The sequence below is a fragment of the Pan paniscus genome, chromosome 2 (genome assembly GCF_029289425.2).
Source record: "Pan paniscus chromosome 2, NHGRI_mPanPan1-v2.0_pri, whole genome shotgun sequence".
NCBI classification, from domain to species: Eukaryota; Metazoa; Chordata; class Mammalia; order Primates; family Hominidae; genus Pan; species Pan paniscus.
Genome location: NC_085926.1, coordinates 178,854,026 through 178,865,636, shown reverse-complemented (window position 1 = coordinate 178,865,636; position 11,611 = coordinate 178,854,026). Strand labels below are relative to the sequence as shown.

The window sequence follows — 11,611 nt, the reverse complement described above, 5'->3', positions numbered from 1 at the left end:
CCAAACCTCTCTTTTGACACCAGAGTTGTATGTCCAACTGCCTATTGGACAGCACTACTTGGATATCTCATTGGCATTTCAAACTTAACATGGCAAAAGCCTTCCACTTCCTGCTTGCTCTTCCTGAAGTTTTTCTAGTTCCATTCAGTGGCAAATCCATCCTTCCAGCTGCTAAAGCCTCAAGCTTTGGAGTCACTCTTGACTTTTCTTTCTCTCACACACTATACCTCATCCATCAGCAAATTTTTTCAGCTATACCTTAAATATATAAGCAGGAGTCCAGCCACTTCACTCTACCACCACTGCTACTATCATTTTTCATTTGAATTATTGCAACGGCCTCTTATTAAAGTCATCGTCAAACTGGGCTCAGTGGCTCATGCCTGTAGTCCCAGTAACTTGGGAAGCTAAGAAGGGAGGATCACTTGATGCCAGGAGTTAGAGGCTGCAGTGAGCCATGATCATGCCACTGCACTTCAGCCTGGGGAACAGAGCAAGACTTTTGACTCAAAAAAAAAATAGCATAAAAATAATAGTCACTATTCATGTTGGAAACAGATGGTACACTGCCTTAGTCTGGGCCGCTATAACAAAATACCATAAACTGGCAGCTTATAAAAACAGAAATTTGTTTCTGAGCGTTCTGGAAAGCTGGGAAGTTTGAGTGAGGTCCTGACTGATTTGGTGTCTGATGAGGGCCCATTTCTTCATAGACAGCCATCTTTTCACCCTTAAGTCCAAGACAAAGGCAGAATGTGTGTCTGGTAAGGGCCCTTTCTGTTTCACAGACAGTTCCTTCTCACTGTGTTCTCACAGGGTGGAAGGGGTGAGGGTCTCTCTCGTGCCTCTTTATGAAGGCGCTAATCTGATTCACAAGGGCTCTACCATTATGATCTAATCACTTCCCAAAGGCCCCATCTCCTTATACCATCGCATTGGTTATTAGCTTTGAACATATTAATTTGGGGGAAGACAAACATTCACACCACGGCCAAATGGAGAGTTTAATAAGAGGACTGTTTACAAAGATGTGGACAGGATTAAGGGAAACTGGCACAAAATGTTCCAGTGCCCTGTGCCTAGCAAGCAGGGGCCAGTAGCAAAGGCATGACTATCCTTAAATGTGAAGGAGCAACAGGAAGGAGTAATGACCAGAACACTTGCACACAACAGGAGCTGTATTCTTCAGCAGACCAATTCAGTCAGCTTACAACAATCACCAGAAAGTGAGAGGTAGAAATAAAAACCATGAATTCACTTTCCTCCTGCCTTCTGATCTCCTGATCATAGACCTAAATGAACCTTAAGCCAGAAAACGAGAGAGCTGTTCATGGATACAGTTCATTAAGGTCACCCTCCTAACCTTTCTGCTCCTCTGGAGCACAGAGCAGGAAAAAAAGGTAGAGAGAGGATCTGGGGAAAAGCAAAATACATCCAGCAATATAGCAAAGCAATATAGTGAAGTAAATGTTACTTTCACAGGGTGAAATGAAACAATCTATGTAAAGCATTTAGTACAATGTCTGGCGTATGGCTTTTAGTTGGTGGGGGAACCCCTTATTTGCCTGGCATTATAGTTCCAAGTGTGGATTTTTGCAGTGATAATTTCCAAACTTTAGGTGATGATCAATTAGTGGGCTCTGAGTTTAGTAGGTTTTCTAGCACTTATTTTTTTAAGAAACAGAAAAGACCAGCATGCATTTCATGAAGTAAGGATAAGTATTATCTCATAAATAAATCTACTATGTATATCTGTGCGTGCAAGTATGTATTTGCTCCTTGGGTCACAGTGTAAAATATATTTCTTACTAAGGATGACAGTCAAAAAATGTTTGAAAGCCACAGTGCAAGAACACTCTTAGCTACCGCTCTCAACTCTCACTTAATTCTTCCCAAGGAGAAGTGACTTACCTGATTTAAAAATTTGGGATGAGAAACTAAGAAGATGTGCTTGAGTCCTTTCTCATTCTTTTGTCCCTACCCCCTCTTTTGTCTTTTATTACTTTCTATAGTAAACTAAATAATGTGTTCCAAAGATTTCAGGTCCTAATACTTGGAACCTGTGAATGTTACCTTATATGGCAAAGTGTTGGAAACTATGATTAAGTTAAGGATCTTAAGAAGGGGAGATTATCCTGGATTATCTGGGTAGCTGGTAAATGCAATTACATATATCCTTTAAGAGGAAACCAGAAGGAGATTTTACAAACAGAAGAGAAGGACAATGTGAAGATGGAAAAGTTGGAGCAGAGTGAGATTTCAAGATGCTGGCTTACAAGACTGCAGTGATTCAGTCACAAGTCAAGGAATGCTGGCAGTCACCAGAAGCTAAAAGAAATGAGGAATGATTATCCATTCATCAGTCAATGGACATTTAAAAAGATTACTTTTCAAGGCTGTTTCTAGGATCTTGGCAGGTAGGTAAGAGGCAACCAGACTTAAGATTCATGAGTGAGGTATCATGAGAATGAGGAAGGCTTCTACACTCCAATTTGCACTCTGGCTTCCCTCATAATAATAGCCCCACACTGAGTGATGACCATAAGCAGAACACAATATGTGCATAATCTCTACGTTCACAAAAACTCGGCAAGGTAGTTACCATTACCTTCATTTTACAAATGAGGAAGAAACTCAATCAGAAATAACTTTTCCAAGTCACAGTATTAGTAAGTGACAGAGCCAGGTTACCTCCAGTTTGATCTGCCACCAAAAACAGAGCTATCTCCAGCTCAACAAAATGTCTTGCTGTGTTGCTACTCCCAATTTCCTGAGTCTGGGTTTTGTAAAGTCTCAAAGCTAATTAGAGTCTACTGTAAATCTATTCCTCCAGAAACTGCATTACACAGTTTGTACATACCAAAAATATGCATAATAAATTTTTCCAGATAGCATTCTAGCTTGTTGATGCCAATTTGGTCCCAAGGTCTTATGCCTCACTTGATTATTTATTTTGTAATTGTTGGGTAAAAACCAGATAAAAGAGAGGCAAAAGAGGAAGTTATAAACTTAATGCTAGTGTCTTAGTGCTGGATGTCACCTTAAATCATGTGTTGACAATAAATTACATCACAAAAACCTTCGAGCTAGAAGAGCTCTTGGATTATCAAATGCAAACTGCTTTTACAGATGAGGAAAACAAACCCAAAAATTTTGCATATTTGTTTAATAACTAACCAACTCATCAAAGCAGAATTGCATTGCAACGTAAACGGATATTTAACACTCTGTAAATTCTGAGTGGGAAGTAACTCCAAACTTATTTTGATCATGCAAACATTGCATTGTAAAATTCCATTATTGTCTCCATTATTTTTTTCTTCTCAAGCATTTATGTAGGGATGTATGAAACTGATGTTCACGTAAGGGCAAAATCCAGCCCTACTTTTTATTTTGGGTGAGGAGGAAAACTTTTAAATAGCCCTTTTCAGTTGTAGGATCTTGACATTCCATGTTCAGAATATGAACTGTCTTTAATCCCATTCTACAAAACGAAAACCCAAATATTCACAAAGTCTTGTCAAGTCACATCCTTAAATGAAGTTCTTTTACATTAAAAAATGCTACCGAGCAATCCCTGAAACACAGTGTGGTTGGTTTCATTTGTTTTTCTGGGCATCTCGTTTCCTACACTGGGTTACAACGTATTTGTTTGGGTTCGTGGTGGAAATGTCACAGCACGTTTAACTACATTCATTACCCTTGACAATTATTAACATAAAATAAAGGCAAAACGAGGGGCTAAGATGTAGGGGGAAAAAATCGGTCTGAGTAAGGCTGCCCATGCCCTTCCCTGCAAGAATTTCCAAATACCCACCGCCCAGGAGCAAAGGACAGAAAACACAGAGAAGCCCCACCCCTACACCCAGAAATAAAGAGATCCGCCCACCCTTCAACCAACCCGAAGTCGCTTTCTCCGCTCTGTCCACTGCTTGAGCGACTTTCCTTCTCCTCCGCGTCCCCTTTTACGACAGTTTTCCAGCCTAGTTTGCGGCTGCTCCTGCCGTGTTGCGTAGGGCGCCTGTGCTTGAGGTTGGGGGTTGCGTCGCTCTATGGTAAAGGCGTGCAGGTGTTGGCCGCGGCCTCTGAGCTGGGATGAGCCGTGCTCCCGGTGGAAGCAAGGGAGCCCAGCCGGAGCCATGGTGAGTGCGGCCTTCCGGTCTTCTTGGCGACCTCCGGCCCAGGCCTCAACCTCAGCTCCCGGCCTCGGAGGTGTGGAGTTGAAGTTGTGCTCCTTAGTGCGACTCCGGGCGGGAGGTTTCGGTTACTGGGGAGTCACACTCACCAGGACACAACCCTGTTGGCTCGCTCTCTTGGGGGTTTGTGTTTTTACATCGTCTTTCTGCACGGTTCTCCAGCTTCTTGTCCGCACGGGCTCTGCAGGTGTTGCTTGCCTGGAACTCCTGTAAGGTCAGAGGCTGTCAAGGACTCGGAGATTAGTGGAAACGTATTTGATTATAAGTGCCCTTGCCCTAACACATCTTCACAGCACTAGCTCCACTTTGCTATGTCCTTCTCTTTGGCTTTTGCTGACAGATGTCTTCTCCATGCTTCCTGAACATATTTGGGCCTGTCTTGTTAGGAAACAACAGGGCAGTGCCAAAGGTATTAGTCTCCTAGTTTAGCCCACGTTTAGCCTCGAAAATGCGTTGTTAGAATTTTACAGGAGCCGTCTGTAAACAGTTTTTCCTTCTGTAGCAGAAACCTTATTTCCACATTTTTTTTTTTTTTGAGACGGAGTCTTGCTCCGTCGCCTAGGCTGGAGTGCAGTGGCACAATCTTGGCTCACTACAAGCTCCGCCTCCCGGGTTCGCCATTCTCCTGCCTCAGCCTCTCAAGTAGCTGGGATTACAGGCGCCCACCACCACGCCCAGCTAATTTTTTTTTTTTTTTTTTTTTTGTATTTTTAGTAGAGACGGGGTTTCACCATGGTAGCCAGGATGGTCTCGATCTCCCGACCTAGTGATACGCCCGCCTCGCCTCCCAAAATGCTGGAATTACAGGCGTGAGCCACCGCGCCTGGCCTATTTCCACTACTTTTGATTGAACTTTAATGTGACTTAATTTGTCTGGTGATGAAAGAAGTTTTCAAAGGGAGGGAATCATCTTTTTCACTATTGTAAAGATAAATAAGCAAGTCGAACTTGCCCTCTTTCCCATATGATGAATCCTGTAACTTTAATGCATTCAGTATAACAGATGCAGTAGTTTTAAAGATTACTGGACAGAATATTTCCGCCTTAAAAGTTGTTTCTCTGCCAGGCATGGTGGCTTATGCCTATAATCTTAGCACTTTGGGAGGCCAAGGTGGGAGGATTGCTTGAGGCCAGGAGTTCAAGACCAGCCTAAGCAACATAGCAAGACTCCGTCTCTTAAAAAAAAAAAAAAAAAAAGAAAGAAAAGAAAAAAGTTGTTTCTCCTATTAAAATGCAGTTTGTAATGAGTTGGGGATGGAAGAATGGGCAAAATGAGAAAGGGTGGGAATTAGAGAAGTAAATATTTACTCTTCTCCCCCTTACCAGGCCAGTACAGTGGTAGCAGTTGGACTGACCATTGCTGCTGCAGGATTTGCAGGTTTGTTTATGGTTTGGGGGTGGAAGTGAAGTCGGGGAGATTGGAGATTTAGTTTACTTATTCTGTTGCTTTTGGTTTTAGGCCGTTACGTTTTGCAAGCCATGAAGCATATGGAGCCTCAAGTAAAACAAGTTTTTCAAAGCCTACCAAAATCTGTAAGACTTTGTTAATTCTTTGCTGCTTCTATTTGAAACCTAGAGCCACACTTAGGGAAGGGTAAATTTCCAAATATCCATGAAGTTCTAAGTGATTGCTTTGGACCCATTCTCCTGCTTCCTGCAAGGAGAGTATAGAAGTTCTGAACTTTGTGATGGTGCTACCCTGAAACATCAGATGTTATATGTGACAGAGTTGGATGGGGTTTTGACAATTCTAGTACCCCACTAGACCCAAGTTTCACTTTTTCACATACCATCACCTTCAGCATCATCTGTACATATTCTTGTTTTCCTTCATCTGCTCTGCATCGCACACGCAGAGGTATATGATTCTAAAGTGATCCGATCTTACCATGTGGCCCCGGCACTCCCAAACATCATACGTAGGTAGCACTCTAGTTAATTAGGCTATAGGGTTTGGCTTGATGTTATGGTCATACTCTCTGTGGTCACAGTTAAGAATAGATTTGGCTGTGATCACCTGTTGAATATGTTGTGATTAAGTGTAACAGAATAGAGTGATTGTAGGCTTTACCAATATGATTTCTGACATGGCAAGGTCAGAGGACCTAATAGTGGTATTTTCTGTATATATATCTTAAAGTCTTGTTTCAAATACACTTGAACCTCTTGTCTCAAAAGACTTCTGTTCTTGAGCCACTTCTTGCAGATTTTTATCTAGAATATGGCTAATTTGGAATGATCTTTCCCGGAAGACCTGGCTTTCAGACACTGTTATTTTGTCTTATATTTCTAAGATAGTTCATATTGACTGGAAAAAAATGAATCTGTTTAATGATCATTAAAATACTACTTGTTGCTACTTATTTATAAACTTTATTCAGCTTTAGCTAAAATACCTCGGGAATTGCACTTAAAGTCCTCTGAAATGTCTTAGTTTTTCTTAGTTCTGTGAATATTTCCAGACTTCTTTTTTAAAGCAACTTTATTTTATTAACCTTTCTTTACAAATGCATTTCTTCTTTCAGGCCTTCAGTGGTGGCTATTATAGAGGTGGGTTTGAACCCAAAATGACAAAACGGGAAGCAGCATTAATACTAGGTGTAAGGTAAAATAATCTCTAATATTTTTAGCATTTTTCTACCACTGTAGAGCCATGAGGAAATATAAGAAAGACCTTCTCTCCTTTAATAGGAGAGGGTCATGGGGGATTTTGTCCTAGGAAGATTGATATTACCAATTCTAATCAATGAAACTGTACTGTTCCTTCATGTTATTTTTAAGATGTAAACAATCCTTCAAATGAGAAGGCACACTAGCACTTAAGCACTTTTTCTTTTTTCCTAGAGTGTTTACTAAAACACAGGCACTTTTTCATTTATTTAAAGATAGACTCCTCAGCAGATTATCACAGTGTTCAGTGTTGTTCTCTGTAACTGACATTTTTTTTGTGGTGAAATTCTGCCTTCAACCGGGCGCGGTGACTCACGTCTGTAATCCCAGCACTTTGGGAGGCCAAGGCCAGTGGATTACTTGAGGTCAGGAGTTCAAGACCAGCCTGGCAAACATGGTGAAACCCCGTCTCTACTACAAATACAAAAATTAGCCAGGCGTAATGGCACACACCTGTAATCCCAGCTACTCGGAAGGCTGAGGCAGGAGAATCGCTTGAACCCGGGAGGCCAAGGTTGCAGTGAACCAAGATCAAGCCACTGCACTCCAGCCTAGGGGACAGAGTGAGACTGTCTCAAAAAAAAAAAAAAAAAAAAAAAACTCTGCCTTCTTCATTTTCAAATCCTTAAACATGCTTTTCTTATCAATAAAAGGACTGTTGTAATGGGTACTGCAAGTTCAACACATTTTTGAGAGTGCCTTACTTTTCTAAGGAGTTTAGTTTCCCAATTTAGGATACGCATTGGGTGTGTTGAGGTTTCTAAACAGCTTTTCATACTGTTGTGTTAATTTACTGCAGTTTCACAGTGTCTTTAATTGGCCTTTATGTACAGTTTTTTTATGTGATGCAGAAGTAGGATGAAGTAAATACCATTTCTTTTTTTAATTAGCCCTACTGCCAATAAAGGGAAAATAAGAGATGCTCATCGACGAATTATGCTTTTAAATCATCCTGACAAAGGTAAGTAGTCATTAAATTCTCGTTGATGTTGTTGGTGTGACCAATAGTTATTAATGGGATAATTTTATCTCAAATTCCTGGCTATTAGAAAGGAAACACTTAAATCTGTAAGTCCTGTCTCCTAGGCTGGAGCCATATATTTTTGGTGTCTTAAAAGAAATTAAGTGAAAACTTTACTTACAGAATGAGCAGATGTAAGTGCTACTATTACTATGTTTTGTGGGTTTTTCTGGCCTACATTTATTATAATTAAAACGTTAAATTTCGTAAAACTAAAATGTAATTTTTCCTTATCCATTTTAGATACCTTGAAACGGAGATTACCTAGATAGAAACTTATGGGATTTATTTATTCGTTTCTGATAGACTTCTATGCAGCCTTGGCTGTGTTGAAGGAAAGCAAGAATTTCTTTGAATACCAAAAAATAGACCACAGAATTCATGTTCTAGTGTTTGTATCCTTTTACTTATACAGGAGAGGGCTTTCATTAATAAAAAGGGTTTTGACATTTTAAACAGGGTTATAATTGATATCTACTTCACAGTATCTTTTATGAAATTTAGCTTGTTTTATATGGAGGGCTTCTGATTCAGTAGGTCGGCAGTGGAGCCCCATAAATATGCATTTATACTAAATTTCCTGTTATTTCTTGCTGGTCTTAGGACCATACTTTGAGAATCACTCCTCCAGCAGATTCGTAGGAAAGCAGCTGTAGATGACATTGTGAAGGGACAGTAGATAATAGGAAAAGAAAAACTGGACAGAAGAAGGATGTAAAGCAAACTGGGATCTTTCCAGTAAACAGCTCAGAAGCCTCTGAGAATATCATGGTATTAAAATAACATGGTATAATTGATGTTCATTTATGACCTGTAATCATGAATAGGCTAACACCAGTTCAAAGGCATATACATATATATCTATGATAGAAATCCTATTTCTATCAGTTTAAGCTTTCTAAAAAGGTGTTATTTTTGTAGAAATATCTCCCAGGTAAATTACTTCATTTCTCATTGGTCACATATATTACCATATATTTGGTCATCCAGTTGCAGTGTCAGGGTTATTTTTTAAAAATTAAAACACTGTTTCTGCTAAATCTCCCTCAGATAAGCATTGGAGTCCTTGAAACAAGAGTAGCTTTTTAGCAAGCAGAAATTGAGAATCCATATTGTAACTGTTCTTTTTTCTTTCTTCCTATAGGAGGATCTCCTTATATAGCAGCCAAAATCAATGAAGCTAAAGATTTACTAGAAGGTCAAGCTAAAAAATGAAGTAAATGTATGATGAATTTTAAGTTCATATTAGTTTATGTATATGAGTACTAAGTTTTTATAATAAAATGCCTCAGAGCTACAATTTTAAAAAATGATTTAGCACAAGCTAAATCTCAAAGCCTTGGTATAATTTTCTTGTTTAAATTTGGGGATTTTAAATCAGATTATAGTTTAGAATATTTGCATATTAATTATGGGCAAGCACACACCTTCTGAATAGAAATATTGTTCATTACTCATTTAGCAGATAATTTGGGACCTATGTCTACTTTTCAAGGCAAAGTGAAGATGAGAGTCCTTGCTCTCAGGCAGCCCCCACTTTAATGGGAGACTGATAAACTGGTAATTAGACTATGTGATAAATAGTATGATGGAAATTAGCTTAAGCTGTTTGAGTAGGGACTCTTCTTATTCGGTGGAAAGGCTGTTCCAGGTACAGGCAACTGGCCTGGCAACTTGTATTTAAAAGTGAATTTAACCACAACTGAGACCTAAGAAATTGACCTAGGGGTGTGTGTGTGTGTGTATTCTATGTACATATAAACCATTTTTATTTCATGCATTAAAAATAGTATGATAAAGATTTCAGAGTACAGGTCTGGTACAATCACAGTTCATTGCAGCCTCAACCTCCTGGGTTTAAGCAGTCCTCCCGCCTCAGCCTCCCAAAGTACTGGGATTACAGGCATGAGTATTTACATTGTATTCAGCTAGCCCCTTAAAGGTACTGACCATTTATAAATTATTCCTTCAGTTGGCTATTTCTTGACATAATCAAACTTCTGCAATTGTTATGATTAAGCTTAAACCCTGTTAGCAAAACTGAAATGTTCTCAATATCAACATATTTAATTTGGACTCTTTAGAATTTATACACTAATAAATTTAAATGATGTTTAAAGGCAAATTACTTACTGTTCGTCTAACATAAAATATATAAGGATCTTAACAAGAGGACCTGTATAAAACATCTGGTATAAACTAGTATGTATTTCTCAACAGGAGTATTTCTTATGTGTAGCTCTAAGATGATAAATTATACTACCTACCATCTAAACTTCCTTAAATCATCATAAGGTTCTTAATTATTGGAGGATACAAGGACTTTTGAGGTTAAAAAAAGAGTGGAGGTAATATTTATCTGCCTTATAAAGTAAAGGTATATCTGCTCTTTGTGTTTTCTATCCTATACCCTTGTTTAAAATCTGATGGAGTCTGTTATGATTTAGTGTATGATGAAACACTAGCTTCTAAGGCTTTTATGCAGGATAAATTATTTCCAGGGACAAGGAGACATGAAAGTACAGCTGGTTCTTGTTTGTGGTAATTCTGTTCTTTAAGGTGGCTATGAACACTGAATTAGCAAATAAGGAACAAGTTCCTAAGAGAAATACAGATTCTGTGACCCTTTGGTCACAATATTGTCTGCCAGTCAGTATATAACCTTGATCGACCTGTTTCTGCTTGAAAACATTCTTTAGTATTTCATTAACTTTGAATTAACAGCCAACAGCACTAAACTAACTCATGCTTGGCACATCACGGCCTTCTTTGCATTTGGGAACACTAGGTAGCACGCTTCACTACTACTCTTAGGAACCATCTTAAAACAGCAAAATCACCAACAAAAAGCACAAACATGAAACTTGGCACTAAATAGACCACAAAAAGGATATCTGTTTATGGTGTGAGAGCTTAAACAAGGTAGAGCATTGCCTTGTGCACATAAAGTGGTTTACATTTTTTGTCACTCTGCAAATACTCACAAATGACCAGAAAAGGATGTTGATTTTGGAGTTACAAATAAATTTTAGTGAGTAGGCAAATTCACAGATAAGGAATTCTACTAATAATGAGGATCAACTGTATTTTGGTTTACTAACCTTTTATTTCAGTCCATTGGACAAATCAAAAAATGTTTCTCTGAACAAGAGCTTTATGAAGAAATAGTTGAGACTTAAAAGAAAATTTTTCAAAGACAGATAGTGATAATATGCCGACAGGCAATGAAGCATTAACTCTAAAAAGGGAAATTTAACTTAATAGGTATAAATACTTTTGAGGGTTCAGTGCAAACAACATACCCGTTTTAAGACAGGTGTTAAGACAATGGAAACCACTTAAAAATACCAAGGAGCACAGCAGAGCACATTTTTTTCTTGCAGAGTAATCAGTTTTATTTTCTCCAGGCTTACCTTTTTTAAGTAGAAGAATCCGTGTTTCATTGAAGGCTATTAGGCAAACTGAACATTTAAATGTCATCCATGTGAGGGCTCTAGATCATGGTAGGTGATTGATACAAATACGATCCATAAAAAAACTTTTATCTTTTGCTGGTATTTTCTTACAAAATACTTGGATCTGTAACATTTGAGTACTTACAGTGTACTAGCACTGTGCTAAGTATTCTTCCCTTATCTCAGTAGACTAGTTATTATGATGTACATTTTACATGTGAGGAAATGGAAGTTTAGTAAGGTTAAGCAGCCAAGGCAACATGCTGAGA

General features: G+C 38.8%; 1 protein-coding gene across 2 annotated transcripts; it reads left to right on the top strand.

Annotated features, from left to right (window-relative positions):
* The first annotated feature begins 4,003 nt into the window (after positions 1–4,003).
* On the top strand, positions 4,004–10,012 carry DNAJC19 (DnaJ heat shock protein family (Hsp40) member C19). Of its 2 annotated transcripts, XM_003831980.5 has the most exons (6): positions 4,004–4,142; positions 5,523–5,574; positions 5,656–5,729; positions 6,722–6,801; positions 7,757–7,827; positions 9,032–10,012. In XM_003831980.5, the coding sequence occupies exons 1-6, from the start codon at positions 4,053–4,055 to the stop codon at positions 9,100–9,102; spliced, it is 438 nt and encodes a 145-aa protein (XP_003832028.1). In that variant the 5' UTR covers positions 4,004–4,052; the 3' UTR covers positions 9,103–10,012. The 2 variants fall into 2 exon arrangements, with proteins under 2 accessions (XP_003832028.1, XP_054966698.1); XM_055110723.2 differs by lacking the exon at positions 5,523–5,574 and having other exon boundaries at positions 4,011–4,142.
* The last annotated feature ends 1,599 nt before the right edge of the window (positions 10,013–11,611 follow it).

Coding starts and splice junctions, on each gene's coding strand:
- DNAJC19 (XM_003831980.5), top strand. CDS start 4,053: ATGGTAAAGGCGTGCAGGTGTTGGCCGCGGCCTCTGAGCTGGGATGAG. Junction 5,730..6,721: donor TTCAAAGCCTACCAAAATCT/GTAAGACTTTGT, acceptor TTCTTCTTTCAG/GCCTTCAGTGGTGGCTATTA. Junction 7,828..9,031: donor TTTAAATCATCCTGACAAAG/GTAAGTAGTCAT, acceptor TTCTTCCTATAG/GAGGATCTCCTTATATAGCA.